The 26,267-nt window shown below is 47.0% G+C and overlaps 1 protein-coding gene across 1 annotated transcript in view; it reads left to right on the top strand.

The window, feature by feature from the left end:
- The first annotated feature begins 10,278 nt into the window (after window positions 1-10,278).
- PKDCC (protein kinase domain containing, cytoplasmic) overlaps window positions 10,279-26,267 on the top strand; it is a 33,514-nt gene continuing 17,525 nt past the window's right edge. Inside the window, 2 exon segments of the mRNA XM_032185190.1 lie at window positions 10,279-11,138; window positions 23,537-23,659. Of these exon segments, the coding sequence (XP_032041081.1) occupies window positions 10,452-11,138; window positions 23,537-23,659 (810 nt within the window). The 5' untranslated portion in view covers window positions 10,279-10,451.

The following is a 26,267-nucleotide window of genomic DNA, read 5'->3' as shown; positions in this document are numbered from 1 at the left end:
GAAATTCACAGAAGGCTCAGTGCATTGGAGCAACAATATACGTGATAGGAAGTATAGCTGACATTTTCCAAATATAAAAACCAGATGATGGAAGGTTTAATTTCTGTGAATTGGAGCAGTAGCTGAGAGCCTACTAATCTCTCAGGAATATTTTCAGCCCATTGGGGTGCTCAAAGAATACGAAATGCTCAGCGTTTCTGGAAAAACAGTTGAGATCAACATGACTGTGCTAGATTCAAATGTGGCTCCAGACCTTGACCTAGATTTGAGAACTAAAGCATTTTTAAGTTCTTTTCCCCTAATAACAGCATTAAAAAAAATAATCTCAGAACATATAGAAACAAATTATCAAGGAATATTTTATGAAGGAAAGATGAAGTGTTCTGTTAAACAAGTAGACAGCTTTTCTACTTGCAAAACAACACTGTTGACTTTACTGGCTGGTAGTTATTATGATTTAGAGAAAGACTGCTATAAAAGCACCCTGCAAAGTTTGCATTTGACTGAGGATACACCCACAAAGCATCTGCAAAATGCTCTGACAAAAACACCTCCATAGAGGGATGTAGTCATTAACCCCCCTCTCTAAGCACTAGTTCCCCAAATTCAGCTGTTTAATGGTCTTTAGAGCCTGAAAAATCCTCAGGTATCCTTTTGAACCTTAACCCAGAGGTGCCTAAGCCCTGTGGCATGTCAGCCTCTGCCAGACAAGGCTGCTGCAGGGTGCTCCTGTTCCTCGGGATGCGTGCAGAACCATGCAGGTGGGAGCACCCAGCATTACACTCTTGCTCCGTCATCCAGCTGCCTCCACGCATCGTGGGGAGGGCCGGTCTCTGTAACCATCCTCGGGGCTCAGCTGGCCTCACAGGGAGCTCTGTGTTACCCCTGTGTCCGTGAGTCAGTGCACTTAGTTTCCCAAAGCCGACATCAGCAAACTGTCTTTCAAATCCACCTTTTGTGTTCTTAGACTTGGATGTGCCATAGCTGCTGGAAATGCATGTGCTGCGTGTCTCTCTGTCTTCTCTTCTGCTCAACATTTTTTTGAACCAGGGACCAATTCCAAATTCTCTTATGCAGTGGTTGATAAAAAAAACACTGCAGTACAGAATAATTTATGTAATAATTATTAATATAGGGCCTAATCTGAGTAGGCATGATGGAGGGAATCCCATATGTGAGTAGTTGTTCTCATGCAGAGTACTGCAGCAAGAGGAGAGGGACGAGGGACAGACTCTGGTCAGGCAGCAGAAGGATCTAGGTATGTGGGTCTCCTGCATCACAGGTTACAATCCTAGCCACCAAATTACATGACAAGGTCACAGTCCAGAGCCTTGGTCTCTGATTTTTCACAGGATCCACCTGCCTAGGAGTGTCTCAGGGTCTGAATCCCAAGTGCCGAGACATCTCTTTTTAACTGTAAACAGGGCACCTAACTCTATATTGCTCTCTGTTCTCATTGATGACCTTAAGCAGTTCTTTTCTCAGCCTAATGGTTGTCCTGAGCCCATTTTGTAGGCAATTCTTGTTCCTAGGATACTCTTCTGGTACATGACATGAAGATGCAAACCCTGCAAGTGACAGTACACTGTGCAGTTGGATGTTGCAGTGCCAAAGTTCCTCTTGTACAGCCCTAAGAACCTCATTCTAGTCTTGTTCAGATCAGTATCACTCAAAAATATGGGACCAGCACTGAAGCATAATCCAGAAATATTAAGTACTGTGTTAAGTCAGTAAGAACAACTACAGCCTAGGGCAGGAGCCCTGTACAAGCACAGTGATGCTGTAGTGCATATGTACTCAGTATTACTACCTGAGTATTTATGTCTGAAAAGTCTCATCCAGCATCCAGTTGCATACAGAAATGTCCAATTAGCAAAAATAGTTATGAGAGATGTGCATCCACATGATCTGTAAAAATCCTGACCTGTTTTTGTGTGCAAATCCTGAAGTGTTCTTAAGCACTCTGCCTTTAGCTGGCAGTTGTTTTTTACACATTTTGTAGAGTTGATGCTGTATTTTTTTCTATCATGAGTATCCTTCATTGCTCTTACTGTCAAGGGTTATCCATTTCCTACACTAGAGCAACCATTGGTTTAAAAATATTCAGACTGAAAACTGAAAGAAAAAATCCCATATTTAATTGTTAATGTGTAATTACATTCCAGGGACTTTAAATCCATACTTCAGGAGGCCGGAAAATCATCTATCTGGAGTGAAGAGATGGCAACAGGTCACCAAATGGGTGCAGCCAGCAGCATCACTGCAGAAGGTGGAAGCCTGACCTCCGAGCACATCAGTTTTCACAGCAGTTTCTGACTTGGTGAGGCATTCTATCAATATCCTAAGGCTGATCTTGAAGCAGCAGTTGGTTGAGTTGTAATCCGTACATCTGGAAACAGCTTGAGAATCACAGAGAATATGTGCAGAGGAGGCTGCTCCTATATTTGTGTCCCATGTGTTTGCTTTTATTTGATTTTGTATTTGGGTGGGAAAGGAAAAGAGGAAATTCTATGACATTTTCACATGCCTTTTTTTTTTTTTTTTTTTTTTTTTTTTTTTTAGTGACTCTGAGAAACAATTCAAACATCTTGTTTATTCAAATGAGAGGCTGTGAAATGACCTGACATCTTTCCTGGATGTAGTTTCGGGTATTCTCATAGAAAGTACCATGTAATGACACTCAAATCTCTGACAAAATCTACTGCGATTGTCCTTCCAACATCCTTGGGGGTTGGTTGATACCAAAGGCAAAGGAAGAAATTACAGATTCAGGTCTTCTTTTTTTTTTGCTGTGTTTTTGCAAACTGGTAGATTGCAAGAAATCATTTTTTCTACACAAAATACTCGGCTCCTACTCCTTTCTATTGCTCTGTGTTGCTGAAACAAGCGAGAGTCAGACAACCTCCTTCTGTACCTCTTCAGTCTGGCCCTTGCATTTTTGTCCTGATTTTAATCCAAAACACTTTAGGCCCTCTAAAAAACTACTGCTGCTGCAAAGGATTTTATGGCCTGGCAAAATATCAGCATTGGTATCTTCTAAAACCACATATAAAAACTCACAGATCCTAAAGCTCTTAAAGACTATGGAAACAGAGTAATTAAAATCAAAACACTGGTGGTGATTAATTATGCCTGGATTAACAAAATGCCAGCTTTTGATAATTGTCCTGGGGGTCAGGAGGAAATGAATCAGCACTACCCTGCTGGAAGTGGCTCAGGCCACCGTGGTCCTCAAAGCCCAGAGGATGAGGCTGGGGTTGAAAATGGTTCCCATTTTCTCAGCTGGCAGGAGGAGGGAGCAGCAGCGGTGGCTGGCGGTGCCCCTGATGGCTGGCTGTAGTGAACTGCGGGATGGGCATGGCAGGGGCACCCCGTACCTCCAGGCAGGCTGCAGTGGAGGAGCTGGGCGAGGAAGGGTTTCAAAGGCTGTGTGAAGGGGAGGTATCAGCTGGGCCAGCCAGGAGCCCGGGGAGGTCAGCAACAAAAGCAGAGCCGAGGTAGCAGTTCCTCCCACTGCACCAGGGCAGCGAGGCAGGCAGAGGGCAGCCACTTCCAGGGAAACACCAGGGCTCTGCCTCAGGGTAGGCTGCAGCATACCCAGAACAACGAGTTGCCCCAGACTCTGGAGTATTTGGATTCCTCCAAACAAGTTCTCAAAGCTTCTCTTTGGATCTTACTTATGGAGAAAATTGATGGTGCAAATGGTAAAATAAACCAATTTTAAACCAGCAATCCCAAAATATTCAGTGACCTTCACGCTTGCATTACTGCTCGTGTAGCACCGTACTTATCACACTGTGGCCTGAACATCTTGTTTCCCATAATAACTCAACGCAGTGAACTGTGGTCAGAGAGAAATATGACCCAGGACTGGCAACAAATATAACACACAACCCTGGCACATAGCTCCTTTCCTACCTCATCCTTGGCAGCATCACTGGTCACACATGCTGGGTTGTAAGCCCCAGGGCTATTGATGCTGTTCCTTCACTTCTGAGCAGGTCCTCAGCTGGTGCCAGTTCAAAAAGCTCCATAAACAAAGCCTACTCACACATTGAGCCCATTCCTCTGCATTGAACTCGGGGGTTATTGTTAATTAGGCTGAATGGATATTATGTGTATGTTTGTATGTTTTTTTTTTTATTATTATTATTTGCTTATTTTCAATTAGTAAAAAAAAAAAAAAAAAGTAAAAGTAAAAGAAGTAAAAGTAAGAAACCCAAGAGTGCACTCAAGCTATGTAGAGCTTGGATTGAACAAGATAAGAGGGTGGGATTCACTGGCAGGGACAAGAACTGAGAGCAAGGGGCCCTGGGTTGCCTCCTGGGTGCTGCAGGGTCATAGGCAAGGCTCTTCTCACTGGTATATGGACTTTCTGCTTCTCCCCTGGGGTGCTATGCCTTTTAGTTCCCTTTGGGAGCAGAGCCCCTGGTGAGCTGCATTTACACCCCACCAACTACAGTGGGGTCCAGATGATGGGGTGTGGGGCGGTTCCAATGTAATGTAAATAATCAGCTGAAAGAGGGGATTTAAAAACAATTTATTTTGTGGCTGGTACTTCAAAATACTTTACAAGTCATATCAAGAGGATTTTTAAAAATCTTTCTTTATGAGTTGCTTTCTTTTCCAGAATTGTATCCTTGGAAATGACCCACTGGTTAAAAACAAAACAATAATAAAGCCCTGTGAAGAACAGCAGTCTGAGTTTCCATGAATGTCATTGCCTTCAAAAACCATCAGAGCCGGCCCTGCATCTGGGCAGCACTGCAGAGAAGACAGAGCAGTTGGAAGGGAGGACTGGCAGCAATGAGGATACACAAAGATACCATCAAATGTTGTCCAGACTGCTGGTAAGTACATCTGTCTGTGCACCAGACTTGAAACAAACAGTTTGCAGTGAGACTTCAGGCCTTTGCTAGTCTGGGATGCTGCAGTTCACAGCAATGAGGGGTAGCACGGCGCAGCCACACCGCAAGAGCGAAACCAGTGGGAAGAAAAAGCCACATAGTAAACAACCCACCCGAAAGCTCAGGAGCTCTAAATTCAGACAGCTGCCTGTGCATTTACCCTGTGTAGCTGTAGAGGATGGGACTGCTGTTTGCACACAGATAGCTGCACCCCAGCTGTGCTGCAGGGTTTCGTTCTCCTCACTGCCAGGCAGCAGCCAGGAGCTGATGTCTGTAGACCTAGCAGACTTGAAGCTTGCTGCCGTGCCACTCTCATCAGACCAAACAAGTAATTCTTAAAATGCCAGTGAGAGGTGACCTAGAGCCTTTGGCATGTCCTCAGAGAAGAATCAGCCATGGGAACTCACATGACCTTTGTTAAACAATTGCTGGAGAAGCTCACAGGGACATCATTCACAGACTGGTAGAGGGGCTTGCCATACAGGAGCTCAGGTGTTCCTCTGACGTTACAAACTATGGGAGCTGGGCAGCCACTGAGAGGCTGAAAAAGCAGACTTTAAGACTTGTGAACACCTGCCCGTCCCCAGCTTACCTACCCTTACCCCTGTACATCCGTACAGGGGATGGTGCCAGCATACCGCGAGGAGTGGTAGTGCTGCTGTATGTTCTGAAGGTACTTTCCAAGCTGCCTTCATACTTCTGCACATGGTCCTGTGATTTTATTAAATTCTTCTGATGTTGCTCCTGACCTAAGCTAACTGCTTTTCTATTGACATCAACTTTTGCCACTCCACTGTTCACCCCCAGGTTATTAATGCAGCATTAAAAAATATTGTTCTGAGTCCTGATCTCTGGGGCACCTCATTATTAATCTCTTTCCCTACTAGAATTGGCCATTTATTCCATACCCATTTATAACCATTTTTTTTTATACCATGCCAGGACTTTACCTCTCACTTTGTGGTTACCAAGTTTCCTTAACAGTTTCTTGTATGGGTGTTTATCAAAAGGCTTTTGAATGTCCAAATAAATTATATCCTCTGGTTGTCCTTTACCTGCTATTTTATTAACTCTTAGAAGTGTAAAAGGTCTGACTGGGAAGATTTATTCTTAAGGCAGCTATGTTACTTCTTTCTTTTGCTTGAGACTTGATATTTCCCCACAGATTGTAAAATATTTAGAACAGCAAGCAGCTCTCTGAGTCCTGTGGCTTGAAACAGCACCGAATATGTTGTCAAAGTTTAATTAAAAATAAAAGTGCATGTCATATACGAGTGACTTTCTAAACTACTTTCTTGTAATGAAGTTAAGCTAATAATGTAAAATTTCCATGAGCTTGCTCTGTCTGTGTAAATATTTACAGGGCTTTTATTGCTGCAGTACCAGATTTCCACACGCATTAATGGAGTTATCCTCGTAACACCTCTCTGATACTGGGCAGCTTTAATCCTGACTGCCTGGTGAAGAATCAGGGCACACTGACATCTGGCACATAAAAACCAAGCTGCTGTACTTTGAGAATACAGGATAAGAGATAAAACACCTTTACCCACTTACAGATGCTGTATTCACACACACACAAAATAAAAAAATAATAAAAATTAAAAAAGCAACAATCATCACCATTGATAAATGCAATTAAAAAAGGCACGGTGCCCCAGCATCTCTTCCCAAGCTCTCTAAAGCCAGAGCTCATTTTTCCCTTTGGAAAAACTGTAGAGAACCGCAGGTAGAATCCAAGCTTTTCCTTTTCTCAGACACTCTGTGCTTGCAGGTTTTTGCTGGCTCTGCTAGTGACCATTTATTTTGGACTCACACCACACATTCAATGTTTCATTATGCATTTTTGTTCCAGCCAGAACTAATACAATTGGCTTCATCTCAGCTTGCTTCAAGTATACAAGGGAGTGGGTTTCCTGAGAGGAAAGGAAGGAACTACATTTAAAAAGAGAGAGAGAGGGAGATCTTTTTTAAAGTAAAGAGCGTTATGAAGATTTTGCCATGTAAGAACACTTACTAAAGACTAAAGAATATATATGTGAAAGGGCGTGCCTCTGGCCCTGTATCCCTGAGGAACAGGAGGCTTTCCACCCTGAGGTGAAGGCTGACGAGACCCTGGCAGAGCAGGGAATGACGGAGAGTTTGGACATGGAGGGGCCCTCACTGAATAGGCATGAGGACATGGACTTGTGTTTTTGAGGGACTTCAGGCCTCATGGTGGAGGCTGGGCTTTCCAAAAAAAGCTTCACTTCCAGATAAACAGCCAGAACAGGTGGCCAGGAATTCAAAAGGTTATGAAGTCCTTTCAAAAAAACAAAATTAACTCCGAAGTGTTGAAGGGGAGCAGTGTGACTGTGTAGCACTTCAGGAAGAACAAACTTCCCCAGCAAAAGCTCCGACATATCCCAGCTCCCACAAATATGTATCCAGCCGTGTTTTTTAACTGAGATCCCGAAGCTACCCATGCTTGAAAATGTGGCACTCCTATTTTTTGGGCCTGGAGTCAACATCTGTCAGAGTTTAAGAAGTGCTTGGACTGTGCACTTAGTCTGAATTTTTGGCTTGACCTGTGTGGTGCCAGGAGTTGGACTGAATGATCCATGTGGGTCCCTTCCAACTCGGGATATTGTATGATTCTATGATCTCTCGAGATGAACAGAGGGTTCCGCTTGCAAATACCAGCTTGGGGGCCTAAAAACAAGGATGGCTGGGCTTTGCCTGGCCAAGTTCATGGCCTGCATCAGCCAGCCAGGCTGGGAGCCCAGGGGGACAAGAGCACAGGCACTAAAGGTGACCCCCTGCAGGGTTTTGATGCAGGCTCTTGACCATCCTGAAACACAAGCTTGGCCTCCGGGAGGGGTCTGGATGCTGCAGCAGCAGAGTGTTTTCCTCTGGGAGCAGTCAATATATTGCCACGACCTTAATCTTATTTAGCGTGGTAGCATGGTTTTAATTTCTCTGCATTTGATCACTCTGCTTTAGGAATATCGATAGAAATAGGAGCTGCGAGGACCAAATCAAGCACAGCCTGTTGCACACTGAATAAAACCCCCCTTCGGCCTCACCCCTCCGTAGTGACTCAGCTTTCCCAATCCCGCTGCCCAGATAAGATGTGCGCCCGAGTGGTGCCGAGCCCTGAAACGCTTTTAGGGCAGCATCCTGCAAAAGCTTGGGGACAGGAGCAGGGGGCACCCCCTCCCACACCTCCTGCCCGCCCTGCTCTGAGCAGCCGGCTCCTGCCGGGCCGATGGGGGCTGCTTGCCGAGCTATTTTTCGGGCGGCGCGTTGTAACCGGGCCGTGCTGAGCCGTGCCGCCCTAATCAGCGGCAGGCCCAGGCGCGGGGTAATTAGAACCATGGAAGCGGCTTTTTTCTGTCTTTTGAAATCCGGCTCCTGACATCAAAGCGCTCGGCGCAAGTCGTCCTCCAGAGGTCGGCTCCCATATCTAAATGAGCGATGTATTTCATGGTATCTGTCGGGAGCGATATAATGAAGAAAACCGGCTTTGAGATGAGGCATGATGTGGAAAACAGGTGGCCCGCTTTAATGTGCGCCGGGGGCAGCTGTTTTGCAGTCGGCTTTTGCTGCCGTAACCCGCGCAAGCACGGCCGGCGGGCGCGCAGCCTCCGCGCTGCCGGGAGAGGCCGAGGGCAAGGCAAGGCTCCTTAAAAACCTCCTCAAGGAGCCGACAAACCTTCTCCTTCCGTCCCGCGGGCAGAACTGGACGGGGGGGCTCAACCCCAAGCCACCCGGGGGTGCGGGAGGACGGCCGAGCCTCCCCTCTCCCCAAGCTGATCTCGACGGGGAGGACGGCGGTGGCCGGCTGGATGCTGTCGCCCGGTGGCCTCGGGGTGCTCGGAGGAGCCTGGTGGCCCCGGGGGAGCCCGGTGGCCCCGGGGGAGCCCGCTAGCACCCCCGGAGAAGCCGGGCGGCCTCCGCACCGTGGAGGTCCGCAGCATCTCCGAGGCCGCGGCGAGGCAACCCGAGCCTCCCGCCGCCTGCGGGCGTATTTGGGGGGGTCCCGATCAACACTGGGAGGGCTGCAGGTGGCCCAGCTTCTCTGCAAACGCGCTTCACGTCGTTACGAAGCGGCTTACTTGGCAAAAAAAAAAAAATACCCACCCGTCCCCCTCTGCACCCGTGAAATCCCACTAACCGCAGGGCTGCGGGGAGCTGCGAAGAAGCCGGCCAGGCACGGCTGAGCGGCAAAGCGCTGCTCCCGTTAGGTAAGAGCAGAAACCATTAGAGAAAGGGGAAAAAAGGGAAAAAAAATAACGATAGCCCGGCCGGCGGCCCCCCGGGGACTGCAGGTGGCACCGCCCCGACGGGCGGAGCGAGGCCGGGGGCGGCGCGCAGCGGCCGCGGAACAACGCGCAGCGGAGCGGAGTCTGAGCCTCAGGGGCTGAAGGCTGAGCCTCTGGGTCGATTTTTTTCTTTTTCTTTTTTTTTTCTTCTTTTTCTTTTTTTTTTTTTTTTTGATTGTGTGTGTGTCCCCCCGATGTGTATTACCTAAATGGCCCGCTCCTTTCCCTTCTTGGAAATGATTTCCCGCTCCCATTGTGGCGAACTTTGCCTCGCCTGACTCTTTTACGGCTTTTCTCTTGCTGATGGACTTGCCTTTGTGGAAGTTTCTCGGGCTGATTGTATTTGTTAATTAGTTGCTAACAGCATCGTAATGTGGGCTTGATGGATAACCGTGTCATTAGCGCTCAGCCCTGCAATTCACATTTCCAGCGGGGCAGGGGCTACCCCCCGGCGAGGCCGTGATTTGTAGCTGCAGCCCCGGCCGTGTGCCGGGCCCTTTTGCTGCCGGAGGTGCCGGGAGGGAGCCGCGGTCCCTTTATTTTAAGGGGGGAAGAGATGGGAAACGCGCAGCCCCTGGTGCGGGGGGGCCCCGCGCAGCCAGGGCGGGGCGCAGCAGGAGCATCCCCCGCGTCCCGGCGCGATGCTCGGCGCCACGCCACGCGTGGGAAGGATCTGCAGCCCTCCAAAACTCCAACCCCGACCCCAGCACCAGCCCGAAAAGCGGGGCTGCGGCCGCGGCTCCCGTCGGGGGGGGGACCCGCCCGCTCCGCCCCGCTCCGCCCCGCTCCCCCCGGCGGCCCGCCCCGCTCCTTCCCCGCCGGGGGGCTCGGCCGAGCCTGGGAGATGTAGTCCCGGCTCCCGGGCTAGCCGGAGGCCGGCGGGGCTTCTCCGGGGGACTACGATTCCCAGGCCCCCCTGCAGCTCGGCCAGGCGGCTGGAAGGGGCCGGGCTGTCAATCAGGGAGCGTCAGCGGGGGGAGCGAGCCGGGGATCCCCCCCGCCCCCCCGCCCTCCTCCGGTCCCGCTAATAATAAGTGCTTGGGAGGCTTAAAAGCAGGGAGGCAAGTGTCATGCGGGAGCGCCGTAAGGGGGTGAGGTCCGGCTGAGCGCCCCGGCAAAACCGGGGAGGGGGGAGGCGGAAAAAAAAAAAAATAATAATAATAACCCCGGAGCCGGTTCGCGGGGAAGGGGCGAAAGGAGAGAGACCCGAGAGGCTGGAGAAGCCGGCAGCGAGGTGGCGATGAGGCGCAGGAAGATCGCGGTGGCTGCCGGCTGCTGCCTCGCCTTCCTGCTGGGCACCCTGCTCAACGTGCTCTTCATCCCCGGCTCCGAGCACCCCTCCCCGCCGCCGCCGCCCCGCGACGGGGCGCCCCCTTCCCCGCCGAGCCCCCCCCCGGAGCCCCCGGAGGAGGAGGAGGAGGCCGCTGCCGCCGCTGCCCTGGCTCGGCAGCTTCGGGAGCGCTACGAGGAGGTGCTGCGCTACCGGCAGCACCGGGGGGTGGCGGCGGCGGGGGGGCGCCGGGCGCTGCGGCCCCGGGAGCGGCGCCTGATGGACCTGGCCCCGCCGCGCTCCTCGGCGGAGCAGCCGCGGCCGGGGGCGCCTCGGAGCCGGGCGGCGGCGGCGGGGCAGCCCCGGGGCCGAGCTTCGGGCGAGCTGTCGCTGGAGCCGCCGCTGTTGGGCTGTCGCGACATCCGCGACGTGAGCGGCGTGCAGTACCTTGGCTCCGGCTACACCAAGGCCGTGTACAAGGCGGTGCTCAACCGCTCGCTGGCCGTGGCGCTGAAGGCGGTGGATTTCGGCGGGCACGACGTCGCCCACTGCGTGCGGCAGTTCTCGGCGCTGGGGGACTGCTACCGTCTGGCCGCCTACAAGATCGTCAAGGAGATGATCCTGCTGCAGCGGCTGCGGCACGCCAACGTCCTGCAGGTAGGGCGCCCGCGGCCCCCCGCTCCTTCCCCGGCAGCCCCGGGGGCGACCGACCCCCGACAGGGCGCCCCCGAGCCGGGGCAAGGCGCAGGGACCGGCGCGGTCCCACCCCACCGACGGGTGTAGGGCCGACCCCACTGCCGGCTTTCCTCCCTCTCTCTCTTCCCCGTGAGTATCCTGTCCGGTGGGTGAGGGCTTAGGAAGGGGAGGTGGAAAAGCGCTGGCCAGACGTGGGAATAAAAGGGCGCCGGGGAGGCAAGCCCGCTGCCTCCGGGAGGGGGTACCCCGACGGCGCCCGGCCGGGACCTTGGGCTCCTGGCTGACACCGCTCCCCTTGCCCCAAACGCCGCGTAGTTGGGCTATTGGGCTTCGGCGTGGAGCTCCGCGGGTCCATTCGGATGGAAATGCTGCCATGGAAATTCCCCGTTGCGTTCCGCGTAGCGTGAAGGTTGCAGAAGGACAGAAAACGAGCGTTGTAACAGGCAGTCTTGCAGTAGGCGCTTTCTGAGCTGAATCGAGGACAGGAGTTTTGTGTTTCTTCTTCAGCAGCAGCAGGAGTACCAGCTCCCCCACGAGAACTTCAGATCCCAGCGATCAAAGCTCTCGAGTTTCACATACGGCTCAAAGAGAGGGGAGCCGTGATTTACCCACGACAAGAAAATAGATATTAGGCTTCCTTTCTTCCTTCCTTTTCCTTCCTTCCTTCCATTTCCATATGCTTTCTCTTGCGGTGCCAGCTCTAACCAGTGCATGAAGACAATAAATCCATATACAAAAAACTGCACTCCCAGTGAGGATGTGGCGTGCTCCTCTGTTGCCGTGATGAGTTTTGTCGGGTGCAGCCATCCTTATGGACTGAGTGGCAGGCGGTACGCCCCACCGTTGTAAAACCAAGGGGATTTTTCTCTTTGCTCAGCGCCAAGTGATTGGGGTCGAGCTGTGTGCACTTTGAAAGTTGCAGGTCATTTGGGTGGGCACCCGTAGCCATGCTCAGTTTTTTTCCGTGTCCTCCTTGGGGGTAAATCACCGCTCTGGAGAAACTAATTTATAACTAGCTGCTGCTCCTCGCCCGAAGAACGGAAGGCGAGGTGCGGGGACCCGAAAAGGGGCGGCCGGGCCCTGCCGCAGGTGGGCTTGGAGCGGGGCTGCCGCAGGCGCCGGGGAGGAGAAGTGCGCCCGGGCTCTGTGCTGGGAAAACGCTCCAGCGGGCAGCAATCCCGCGTTGCTTCTTAATTAGGGCTTCATACTTACATGCCACCCCGTTTAAAAATAGATTATGCTTAAATCACAAACACGTTTTTTTTCTCTTTCATTGTGATTTTGTCATGGCGTTTTCTTTTTCTGTCCCCCCCCTTCTCCCCCCGGCTACGGGGCGAGCGGGGAGCCCCCTAAATCACTGACCTTTCCCCTGGTCATATCTCGCTGTAGGGCAGCCCAAGGTTGCTGCGGTGTGAGTGGGAGTTGGCTGTTTGAGAAGGTGTTACCTTGGAAGGAGACTCTAAAACACTCAGGCGGGATCTGGGCACGGTTGGGGCAGCCTTCTGGGCCGGGAATAGGTCTCTGGTGTCATCCTGGAGAGGTAGAAGGGGGAAAAATGGGCACTGACGAGCAATGGGAAATCTCTTGATTATGGCTGTGTTAAAATCTGAAAGGCAACGGGAACTGCTGGCCTCAAGGCTGAAACCCTCCTTGTTTTCAGCTGGCCCAGGGCCCCGTTTGGGGTTAGAAATCACTGTCGGGGTCTGCGGCTGAGGGAGAAAAAATCGGTTCAGAAGCCCAAACCATCTCATCTCCTCTCTTCTGGCTTTTGACGGGGCAATCGCAGCCCAGGAGTTCACTGCCTTCATCCCCTACCCCTGCGAGCTGCCCCCGGTGGCTCCCCGCATCCCCAGGTACCAGCCAGATGTTCCCAATAGCCAGCCCTGTTTGGCTCGGCTTGGCTCGGGGCAGGAAGGGGACTGCTCCCTGCCCGCCTGCTGCCACCTGCTCAGGGGCCGCGGCTATTTGAGGGAATACGTCGGTGAGTTTCTCGTGCTGGAAGGGAAGTTTCATGTAGGTTCTGTCCGAGGAAAGGGGCTTTTCCTGTAAATCTCTGGCAGCTGACAGCCTGAAGTGTAGTTTGTAAGATAACAGACTTGTTCTTTACTGTCTCAGCAGTTCCCATTCTGGCCTGTCTCTTGTCAAAATCAGCTTTTTTTTTTTTTTTTTTTTTTTTTTTTTTTTTTTCCTTGAGCCATCCTTTTAAAACACTTGATTATTGTACGATATATGATAGAGGCGGGGGGGAAGAGCTCTTTCCAGAACGTACCACTGCCTCCAGACAACATGTTGACATATCCACCGTGCCCTCCGCCCGCGGATGGAGCCAGATGTGTCAGCCCCGGCAGATGTGGCAAATCATATCCATCCAAAGAAACTGGGAAAACCGGCGAGAGGGAGAGTGGTTTCGCACCGGGCAGTGCCGATGCAGGGGCAGCTTGCCTTCCTCTCTGCCCTTCCCCAAAATCCCTCTCCCCTCCCGCCGAAGCATCCGTGCCCCGCTGCAGCCGCTGGGAAGTGCAGGTGCAGGCTGCGGTGGAAATGCATTTGCTGGGGAGCGGGGAAGGGAGGGGAGTTCGTTAAGCTGATTTTTCTAACGAAGGGCATTGGGGGAGAGAGGGAAGCGGGTCACTGATTTATTGTACCAGAGGATTTAGCGGCCCGCTAATTGCTTTGCAGTCGCTCCGTGTCAAGCGCGGTGCCTGAGCTCTTCCTTTCCCCCCGTGCTGCGGTTTTCTTTTCTCGCAAAGTTCAAATGCTGCTGCCTGGAGCCCGGCTTTCCGTGCATTTAGTGCGAAAGATGATTTAGTGCGCTTTAATTCCTCCCTGCCCGTATTGGAGGAAGGCAAGAAAATCAAACCATTTGCAGTTAATTTCAAACAATGGGCGCGATTGTAAAGACACAAAGGCAATGTTTGATTTGCTGTAATAATGTAATTATAGCCCCGGAGTATCAGAATTAAGGGTGCTGCCATTCAAGGGCAGAAGCTGTTCTTTGGAGGAATTCTTTCCTCCTTTGCATCGCTGAAGCCGAAGAGCAGGGAAGGAAGGTTTGAAACTGCAGACGTTTGGAAAAGTGCAAGCTTATTTCTGACAGCTATTTATCAGCACTTCTCGCGTAGGCTCACAATGATTCATTTAAGAGGGAGCTACCACTTTCTTAAAAACAAACACAAAAGCTCAACGGAAAGTGCTGGCTTTGTCTAAAGACAATGGGAGAAAACAGCTGCTAACACATCCTGCAGTTTGCTGCCTGCGCAGACAGGGCCGTTTCGTTTGGCTTATTTAGCTCTCCTTTAAGGTTAACACGAGCAGTGAAATACTGAGATGGCATCAACGCCAAGGCACCAACCGGCTTCCGATGTCAAAGCAGTTTCTATATGAATTGATTCCGTTCAGACTAGTGTATTTGTTACTAATTGATTTTAAACGGCCCTGATTACAGAAAGAATATTTATCGCCCTAGAAAATTCACTGAATAAAATAGTACTAAAAATAACACGCCACTCGCTGTTGACAAGCTCAGTAGCACTCAGCAGACGGGCTAGCTGATCATATTTTTAAATACTTAATTTAAAATCTGATTTTCTTCTCCTTACAAGTGATAATTAACAAACTTTTTACCCTGATGCTTCCCTATACATATGCATAGTCAGTGGGATAGGGCACGGTCTTAGTTTTAGCATGAGAATTCAAGCGGTGAAGCTTTGTATAAAGTTTGCTTATTCCAGGTGGAAGTAGACAGTCTTTCCAAGTGTGAAGAAAGTCAATATACAATTAGTTTCCAGTGCAAACACATTTGCATAGGAAAGACTCTTGAAGGGTCTGGTCCTTCGTCGTCCTTCTTGCATGACTCCGTTGTTGTTTTCACAAAATGCAGGGGGAAAGGGACATCGAGCCATGAAGCCACGGTGAAAACAGCTGCTCAGGGACCTCTTCCCTGTCACCTGCGGGTGACCGCGTCCCCTTTGTGGTGCCAATGGTGCAGGAAGCCGGATGACAAACCTTGCTGCCATGGTGCAGGATGCCCAGCCACCGGCCTTTATTTGCAGCTGGCTGGACCTTAACCATGGGAGATCTGAGAATGGCTGGCCTGGCTGCTGCTACCAGGTGGTGGGTGACTGACTGGGGCTTTCTCAGTTTGGGGTGAGGCTGCAGAGTGTCTCAGTTGCTGGCAGCATACCTAACGGGAGCAAAACACCTAATGGGAATTAACCTTCCAGTCTGGGGCTGAGATTTTTTTTCCTCTAATGCTTTTGTAAAGCAGCTCCTTTGAGCTGCTTTTAGGACATACTGACTAAAGTGAGGCTCCTGCACACGATGGCAGACCAGCCTGATGCCACCCATTTAACTACACTAGAATCAGAGGATCTGCAGGCCCTGGGCAGGCCAAATCCTGGTGAGGTGGCTGGGAGGTTCCTACTGCTGCTCACCACCTCCTTCTCCTTGGAAAGCTGCTGCCACTGCTTCATTCCAACAGGGATGGAACTGCATTGTGCCCTGTCCTCTCCATGTCACTGCTTGCCATTTCCAAGGCGTGCCTGGCAGGAGACGAGGCTTCTAAGTCACTTGCACGTCTTTTGAAGTCGTTGTTGTTGGTCGATTTGGGATGTCAGCAGTGGACATTTGTATGGGTAGAGAGAGAAAAGCAGGCAGTGCCACCTACTGATGGCTCGGTGGAGACAGCTGGCTGCTGCTAACACATGTCCCCACAGCCCCAAGGAGCTCGGGGTGGAGTGGAGAAGGGCAGAGGGAGCAGACAGATGTGGTTTGGCGAGGAAAGAAGAATTACACAAAGTGCTTCTTTATTGCAAGACTGCTTCCCAAAAGGCCCAGATGTTATCCTGCACTTTTAAGAGTGAAGAAAGGATCTGTTAACAAGAACACCAGAGCTGCTGGAAGCACAGAGCCGATACAATTGCAGACCAACTCTAACCATTCATGTCACTGTAAGGCAAGCTGTACGTCTTGACACTCGAGTCGCCAAAACCCATCTTTTCCCATTGAATTGCATGGGGTGGCAGAGGGTGTTCAACTTGCAAAAGCTGTTGGCAGGAAGGGATTTCCATAAGGCAAGAGCACATGCCGCCAAATTAGTTAAAAGGGCTACATCCTCCTCACTCACTTTTGAAGACGGCATTCATAAAACTAATCCCAATCATTTGTTGAATGATTTCTACGATTGCCTCTCTGTTTTATGTGCCATGTAAATCATTCCAGAAGACTCTGGTTTGAATTTCTGCCTCCTTTATGGGAGCTGATGACTTGCAACCTCATCCAGTTTCCTTTGGGGGAGCCCAGCATTGCTCCTTCAGCATGGCGATATGGGGAGATGGGTGGCCACCGCTGGGCTTTCTGGATGTGGCCAGGTTCTCCCTGGCTGCTCATCTTTTTCAGAGGGGTGGCAGGGAGTCAACAAGGCCACTCTACTCTTGGAATAACCTGCCCTGGAAATCAGTTCTGACTGGTGTGGTGCCACCTGAATTGCAAGGCAAAGTGTGTGGTTTTTGCAGTTTTTGTCTCTCCCCACCCCAAATATGGGGTAGCTAGGTAAGCTAAGTATTCGTGTTCCTTTTCTACTATAGACAGTGAGTGCAAGATGTAGGAGGTATAAATAACTTGCTCAAGGTAACATATGGAATCTGTCTGAGCTAAAGACTTAGACCACCCCAGATTCCTGGAAAACCTGTGCTTGCCAGCCCTCTGCTTGATGCAAGGACATAGAGAGTGCTGGTGGACCCACACCTTGAAGTGCTGCATCCCTGGTTTATGAAGTACCTGTGTCAGATATGCATGCTGTTTTTTGTTTGTTTGTTTTTCTCCCTAAGGTCTTTTTCCTTGGTTTTTACACACACACAGTCATCTGCTTGCTCAGATGGGTGCCCTGTGGCATCTAACTCCCATTGCAATTTTTCTTTTGTGTGACAGGCATGCAAAGCTTAACAAGAACTGGTTCTCATGAGCACTGTGCTAATACTAATATTGACTCTGGACTAATTTTGAAGGAGCTGTTATTTTTCATCACACTTAGCTGAACCGGTCAAGTTAGGTAGTAGACGCTGAATGTGCATGCTCTGTATCATTTTTGACCACATTTGGAACAATGCATAGAGTTGATTTTTCAACTCTTTTTTGGACTGTATAGCTACAGATAGACCCTAAGCTAATTTTAAAGTTCACCGTGGCAAAGTACACAGTGATATGCCTCAGACACCTAAGAAGGAAGAATTGCACAGGCAGGTCTAATGAATATCCCGGCAAGTCAAGCTTTTCTGAACACACAGTGCACAGAGATTGTTTGATAGTTTTGTAATGCAAAATAATGTCATAATTAAGGGTTAAACTTCTGGGGCAGTGGAACTGAATGCAGCTGCTGTGGATGGAGGTCAGGGTAGATTCTGGTCTGGCTATTTACAAGATAATGAACTGCACCTCCAGTGATATCAGCGCCTTCCCATTGAAATTGTGGTTGTATGAGTGATCTATTTGTCTTCACTGGAAGGCTTTACAAGAGTAGACTACTTGTGTGACTAAATATTTGCAGGGTTGGGCCTTGAGCTTGTGCAGTGCAATGCAAATTCAAAGTGCTATAAATGTTTTTAGTAGAAGAATTTTCCACTTCAGGCTATAAGGAAAGCAGGGAGAGTAAGAGGGAGATAACGTTACTAAATCCTAAGATTATAACCACAATAATATATGTCAGATGAGCAGGTATATATAGATATGTATACACACACATACTTACAAAATATATAGAGGTATCTGTGGATATACCAGTAGATACGGTCAGATATACATATGTGTGTATTTCTAAATAATGCATTCCAGTTTTTCAATTAATGTACTTCCATGTTTAGTAACAGAACCAGGTATGGAATTCCTGTACCTTCTAGCTCTTCTGAGTTCAGTGCTATTAATAATAACACATTTATAAATAAAAGCCTAGTCAGAGCTGTGAATTTAGAGTTAATATTTAAAATTTGCCCCTGCTTGCTGTCAGTTTCAGTGTGCAGCAGCAGCAGCAATTCTGCCTTTCAGCTTTCAGCATCCAGTTTTGGTCCCAGTCTGCAACGGTCCAGAGTGATGTTAAATATTCTCAGTATAAACGTCTTTTTCAAGAGAAGCTCAGCAGGACTTGATTTCTAGATTTCAATGAGGAAAATGAATTAATTTCTCATGCATCTCTATGTATCCTATAGCAGCATGGTTGGCATTAGATTAATATTTAATGTAAAGGTTAAGACTTTCAGGGAACTTGTCCCTTTTTTTTAGGGAGAGGCATGTTACAGATTTGCAGATGCTTTTGGGCTGAGCAGGGGTAGCAAATACATATTTATGTAAATATAGATAAATATAAATGTAAATATAAAAATTCAAATAGCATGTATATATATTATATAGAAAAAAACATCTATATATGTACACACAAACTATATATTTTTATATGTGTGTGTACAATCAGCAATAGATAGAAACATTTAAAACCTGAGCAATCATTAGGTCGTAGAGTGACATAAATGTCTCAAATCGTGTATTGGTAAATCCTGTGTCATGCTCTTCAGGGATTGTCCCAGTGCTCCAGGAAGGAAAGGTGAATACAGGAATTGGTTGAGTCAAAAGGATTATGTTCATTTTGATAGCAGTGAAGTACAAAGAGCTTCTAAAATGTGCCTTTCTCATTTCGACACGTAGCAGCCCAAAGAAACAGCTTGTCAAATGGTTACCAGTGTCAGTGGGTGTTTTTATTTCCCCAGGGCCCCAAGTCACTGCAAAATGTAATCTTGATGCAACCAGCATCATTAGGTAACCACGCATCCATGTGTTTTGGAAAACAGGCTGTGGAAAGTGTTGGCTGCTGTTGTTCTTCATAATTTTTTTTTTTTTTTAATTGCACTTTTCTATTGTGAGTTTGGGCAAGTCCTTCTTGAAAGAGATGAGAACTAAGCCTCTGGAAATTGCTTCTGGTGTAATGCAGTTGAGCCTGTCACTTGTACTACTTGTGGCAGAGGTGGCCTCCAGGTTATGGTTCCTGCAGTGGGGAAGAGCTTGTGTTTTATATGGAAAGCAGGGGAATTTTTGTTTGTTTGTTTGTGTGTGTGTGTGTGTTTAGAAAACAATCTAAAAACTGCGATCACAAAGGGCTGAAAACTAGGAAGGCATAGGAGGAGTGTGCATCCCAACCTGGGAGGAGCGGAGCCAGCAGGGACCTCACCTGGGAGGTCACTGGTGTGGCATCTGTCCTGGTTGAGCACCTTCAGTTCATGGCACATAGCACTCTGGCTGAGGCTTTGCCCTGGCATTTATTTTTCTGAAAGCCCAGCGAGGGTGTCTACGCTGATGCAGGAGCGCCTGTTGTTTGCCTATACTTACCCCACTGATGACAGCTTAATAAGCTCCTTTATTTTGTGTTTTTATTCAGTAAGCTTGTCGGCTTTTGTGCGGGGTCTGACCTCTGCTTTTGCCTCCCCCACTGGCTTGCCTGAGAGGGGCACCTCTGTCCCTGTCCTGTGTCGGCTATGGAGGGAGGTGAGCCCAAACCAGGTGGCTGTGGGCTCCTACCCGGGGGCCCTATAGCTTCCTGGGGGGCTGTCCCCATATGGCTGCAGCCACTGAGGCCTGTGGCAGCACCGGGTGCGTGGAGGCATCTGGGACTGGGCCTGTGTGGCTGAGGAAACCCAACAGTTCATGAAGAATACTGTGAATAGGACTGCCCTAAATGAGTTACGGCATATGATGTGAGAACAGTTAAACATTTCATATTTGGCTTCAATTTTTCTAACAGAAAGCAAGGCATTCTGATATTGTGACTGTTTGCTATTAGATTCTACACAAAAATATATTGGGGTGGTGTTTAAATGCAGTGACTTGATATGTCAGAAAGATGTGGGATTGTATTTCTTTCCACTCGTTTAATTGGAAACCATGCTGCAAAGGCGTATGAAAGCCATCACTCTAATATATCTAAAGTGTAGCTTTGCGACACTGAGACTGACGTCCAGCCTAACGGGATTTCAGATAGAGGAGATATTTTGGATCATCTTCGCCTTCCAACTATATTCAGCTTCCCCATGTGGTTATTTTCTTGTTATTCTATGCATTCGGCTCTGCTTCTTACTTCACTGTCTGGAACACAAGCCATTTTGTCTCATTTCAGACCTTAAAATGGATTGGGTGAAAAACAAAAAGGGGAAAAAAAAAAGTGTTTTGGGTAATACCTCTCTACGTGTTGTGTCTGTGTGCTAATAAGCCAACTTCTGAAATGAAAGGCTTGAGAAGTACTGGAGCATTTTGCATCTATATATATATTCTGTATTTTGTAGCGTCTGTTCTGGGTGGTGGTTCATCAGGAGGGGATGAATGTAACCATTTTAGATGCTTAATTGGCTGTTGGGACATGCCCAGTTTGTAATCATGATAATTGCACATACAAATATGACCATGTAATTACATGTGCATTTTTGCATTTAGTTTCAGGACTTCATTTCAAAAAAGTATAAATGTGACCCAATAAATCCTTTATATCTCAAACTTCTGTGCTTTTATAACTCTGTATAATTATATAATAACACTGCATCTGGAGAGGTTTCACTTAAGTAAAAGCAATAAAGAGCTCAGGTTAGATTATATATTTTTTGAATTAGACCTACATGAACTTACTCAGCGCTGTGTTTTAGCTGTAAGATTGATGAAGTTCAGCAGTACTCACGCAAGAAATTTTTCTTTGAGAATAAAGAACCCAAACTGGACCAGCTCGTTTAAGCTTCCACAGTGACTGAAGTGATTAAATAGGCAATAATATAGTAAAATATACCCCAAACACTCAGATACTCAGACAGTGAGGACTTTTGCCAAGATATAATTGATTACCCAAATGAAAGAAAGACTTTAAAGCAAAGTTCCAGCTCCCTGAGAACAAGTCTAAATTTTTATAACTATGGGAATTCATGGAGTGAGATAAAATAGATACACATAAGTACTGTAATAGATTTCTACTTTTGTGATCATCTGCACATAGAAAGATAATAAGACTGATTTCTCTATTTTGTTTGTATGAGTGTGTATATATGTATATATATATACACACACAGTATTTTTTTTAATAGTTCAATTAATGTATAATTTCTGCTTGTCGTCCTTATTTCTATTTATGGAGTAGTTTTCACAAATATTGAGAATGGCTAAGGAAGACTGGTAACTCTTTTGTGTTCACAGATACTGTGAATCAACATTTATTGAGATACTGTTGTTTCCCAGTCTGTATCCCTTGGTCATCCTTGGTATTGTGTACTACAGACAAGAGCTAATCTCTGCAGATGATAGAGGAACAAATGTTAGGTTCTGATACTCATAAGTGGGATTTTTGTCTGCCCTCACACATGAGAGAAGAGAAATACCTAGTAAAAATTGCAGAGTCCAGCTCATGATCCCTCCATGCTGAAAATTTTGTAATTCTCTGAGAAACAATATATAGTGTGTTAATTTTTTTCATTTCCATTTAATTCTTTTTTTTTTTTTTTTTTTTTTTATTAAGAAGGTTTAAGCAGACTTGTGCCGTTGTGATCATCTGTGATTGCACACACACATTTCTAACTTCTGAATATAAGCTGCACAAAAATTGTGTCACAGATGGCAAGGAACAAACTCAAGTCCCATCTGAATGGCTCTAGCTTAAAAAATTATTGCTGTTGCAGTTGTTGTCATAGCTGGGGCAGTGAAGAGAAAGGTCTGTTTTCCCATTTCAAATGTTCCTATCAGCATCCATCACAAATCCTCTGTTCTGCATCGATGCCAAAATCTTTTTGGCATGTTTTAGAATAAAATCTTCTAGCTCTTTTTTGTTTAGGTTAATGTCCGTGTTTAAGCAGCTGTTTTGAAATACAGTGCCATTTTTACACCAAAAAGAAAAATTGTTTACTTCACTTGCATTTTTGGAACGCTTTTTTCATTTAAATGCAGACAGCTATAGTCAGAGCTAGCAGTGTGGTTCCTAACAAATCATGTATTTGCTGACTTTAGCCTCTTTCTTTGCTTTTCTGTCTGTGAGGGTCACTAGTTGTAGGAATGTGCTTGTTACTCAAACCTGCTCGCAGTGGCAGCTGCCAGCCTCAGCCTGCTCTATCCAGTGGCTGCACTCACTCTCTGGCTCTTGGCTTTCCTGCTGGATTTGCTCTGTTTGCTGTTTGGATGAGCCTGACTTCTCTGGGGCCATATCCACATCCCCCCAGTTCACAGGAGACCCTTGTCAGCTTCCCTTTCCAAACCTTCTTGGTTGGAAAAAATGAGATTACTCAGGGAAAGCCAGGATGAATAGAACCAGGACACTTTAAGAGCGTCCTTTAAAGTGCTTTTTTCCCCACACAGACTCTTTACTGTAAGGTTTATTTGACTGGGGGACAGAGATTACATTTAATTTTATTTCATGTGCATGCTGTTCTGGCTGGAAAGTTGCAATCAGATCCTTATCAGTCTCCTTTAACTGCCTCTCTGCCAGGGATTGGCACAGAGTGTGTAAAAGCCTGTCCCCATAGCTGTGTCAGACACTGTCCCTCACCATATAAAGCAAGAAATTGCTTCCCCATAACCTTTAAATGTTCTTCTTGGGCAATTATTTGTGCAAATGAAAATTAATCATTCGGATGCCCTTGGAGAGCAAATGCAAGAAGGTGCTGCTGGAGCATGGCGAAATTGCCATTTAAATTCTTTTAAATTGAAGGATCTGCTGCAGGTATTGTTTTGGAATATTTGCCCTTCTTTAATGGTACTGCACATGAAAGTCCGCCAAGTATTGTAAGAAGCAGGTTTCTGGCTGGCAAAAGATAAGTTTTGGCATTTCAATTGCTTTTCAAGCTGTGTTTCGTTGAAATACGTGTTGCCACTATATGCACAAATAGTAGTCCTATAGAAATGTAATTAAAATATATTTTGTGATGTCTTTTAAGCAGTCTTATTTAAAGAAAAAATAAGAATCTATCTTATTTAGCCAGGTATTGCATAGGCTAAGATAATTTTCCTCTCATAAAGTTCTGTTTCTGCATTAATGGACTTTTTTTTTTTTTTTTTTTTTTTTTTTTTTTTCTTGATCATTTATTGGGATAAAATCCTGTATGGAGGGGTGTGCAGGGGCCACTTTGCTTGCCTTGAGCTGTGTGATGCCTACAGAGGCTGTGCTAGCTAATCAGGAACTTCCTTTGGGGGTTTCAAGGGAGCATTCCTCAAATGAGAGGATACAAAAGCTATTGGGGAGGACTTCAAGGCAATTAAATGCCTTGTAAGAAATGTTTATTTTGCACCTCATCCACTGAGAAAAGTAAAAGCGTGCCAAGATATGTTACACTTATACTGCCTCATGATTTTTTCAGCTCTATGGCTATTGTTACCAAGATAGCAATGACATCCCAGACACACTGACGACCATCACTGAACTAGGCTCGCCTTTAGAGATGATTCAGCTTTTACAGACTTCCTGGGAAGACAGATTTCGAGTAAGTAACAACTGTTCTGTTAAAAGGACTTTAAGAGGGTGATGAACATCCAGCATGAAACAGAGGTTATATACGATGCAGTATAATTCATATTTATTAAGCATTTGCTTTGCTTGTGATTATGTCTTGGTTTAGAAACAGAATTTAACACTCCCTTTCCCTAGTGTTTAAGATGTTGTTGCTATTTTGTCTCTCGATGTTATCTATTTGTAGCTGGTGTATGCTTTTTATATTATATCTGTAAATGTTTCTTACTTTTTAAAGCTTGAGGCCCAGCAGTTTTGGTGTTAAGCATTATGCTCTGCAACTGGAATTTAAACAATAGAAGTATGTTAATTTCTATCCTGATCATTATCCTAGGTTGATTTTATAATTGTTTTCTACCGCTTCCTGTTCTGTTCGTCTTTTAGTGGGGGAGAGTGAAATCAATGTACACAAATCTGAAAGCCAGGTTGTCCACCATGCTGGCAATTTACCAGGAGCACGAAGGTCACACTTAATTTGTCCAAAATGAAGCCAGACTGCAGTAATGCTTTGATCAAGACAGTGCTGTCTCGATCAGTGTATACTGAGATGTGTAATCGGCTGAGGTTAACTCCCCAAGACACTTCAAGGCAGAAGCAGTTTTCATCTAAAAACACTTTTAGCTGTATGGCTACATCTGTACCAGAAAATGAAAAGTGCCCCCTGACTGTGCTCAGGGACTAACCAGTGTGCTACAGCCTGTATCTGTACTATTAAGTTTGGTGCTCTCTCAGGGCTGGGTGGCTATGTGCAAGATGTCTATCAGGCATGGTCTTTGGCCATGCTGCCTTCTGATGATGTCTGGGAAAGGCAAGAGAGCTCAACTTCAGCTCCCTTTTTCTGGAAGAAATACATCTGTAATAATGGTGGAGGTGCTTGTCACAGCTCCCTAAAAGGAGGACCCGCCTTTGTCTCATCTCATCCATGGAACGTAAATAATGGACTGTGATGGCAACTGCATGTCCGGTCAATTACTAAGAGATACGTTAGATTATGGGCAATAAACTGGGAAGGTTCCCTTAGCCTGGATATTTCTGAGCAAGCATTTGCAAAGGGAGGTGAAGGAGTGCTGTCTTAGATAATTTCATGCTCAGTAGCTTGTCTAGGTCTCAACTAACACAGAGAAGAAAGAGGAAATAAAATCATACCTTCTTGATACATGAAGCATATTGGTGGCCAGGTCCTGGAAAGGGCTAAATAAATGGCTTCACTTTATTCCTACAAATAATTTCCTGGTGTTGGAGGACTGTGAAGCAAGCTTTGTCCCCAGGGCAGCACTGCTCCCCTCAGCAGAGCTGTGATGCAGAGCACAGACTTCACTTGTCTGCTCAAGGTTTGTTGTACAGGGGTTTTCACACTCCAGACTCCCAGTAGGTATGCAGGCCATCAGTCCATAGGGGTCTGGTCAGAGAGCCTGCCAGTGCAGGACCAGTATCTTTTTGGTGTTTGAGAAAAGGTGATAATTTCAGACAACAACCTGTATTTTTATTCAAGCTAAATTCTGTCTTTGCTGGCAGTCAAAGCTATGTGTATTATAGGTTAGTTTTGGCTAGATGTGCCTTTATATGCAGTGTATTGTGGGATAGCATATACAGGAATTTGGTGTACTTCCAGAGGGAAGGAAAGGGAGGTCAGGTCTGGCATCTCATCACTATGCCTGTGTTCATTTACACTACAGGCATCGCCATGTAAGCTTTGGTATCATTTAAGTAGGATAAAAATGTTCCAGTCCGGTCAAGCAGGGAGGTGATTATGGAACTGTGGGGTAGTCCTAATGTCCCACAGACATGTGGTCTGTGAGTTGGAACTTCAGACATGTTCAGCCTCCGTATTCTTATGAAGTATGCATTTAGGTGCTCCCCTGAGCATATTGTTTATGCCCTGAGATCGAATTTTGATTTGACTACTTCAATATATGTGGCCTTGGCAGTGTATTTTAACAAAAACAAAGATCATATACAAACAACAAAAAGCTTGCTCTACTGAATAAGACCAGTTATTAGTTTAATACATAAATAAAAATTCCAGTATTTAACTGTGTTCATATTAATGCTACTTTGCATTAATATGTAGTGGATTTTAAAGGAATGCATGAATTGGAAACAGTACTTTGGTAAGGGAACTGAATTCAGCATTCAGTGAGTTTCCTGTCTGATGATAGTTATTTGAGTTCCCAACTTGCAATTAAAAAGTGCAGTGTCAGTGCAGAACTCCTACCCCAGCCTCAAAATGGCACGTGAGGGTCCACCATGGCAGACACTCACCCTTAGAGCTACAGAGGAGCCATGGAGCTGCTTGTTCTGGGTATTTGCTTCATTCTCCCTGGAAAAGACAAACACAAGGGAAAACAGGAGACAACAATTACAATGGCAGCCAAAAGGCATGATCAATAGGGAGGCAATACAGACACCCTCTGCAGTCTGAGCCTGAGCAGCAGGAGCAGAGCACTTGGGCCAAATCCCAGACCTGGAGTTTGTACAGAGCAGAACTGTAGGCTGCGTGGTCGGGGCCTGTATGTAATGTGTTATTAAAAGTTAAGGCTTTTATTTCTATTAAAAGTAAGAATAGCAACAATGAGCTGTGC

Source organism: Aythya fuligula, chromosome 3 (genome assembly GCF_009819795.1).
Source record: "Aythya fuligula isolate bAytFul2 chromosome 3, bAytFul2.pri, whole genome shotgun sequence".
In the NCBI taxonomy this organism is placed as follows: Eukaryota; Metazoa; Chordata; class Aves; order Anseriformes; family Anatidae; genus Aythya; species Aythya fuligula.
This window is presented reverse-complemented; position numbering and strand designations above follow the sequence as displayed.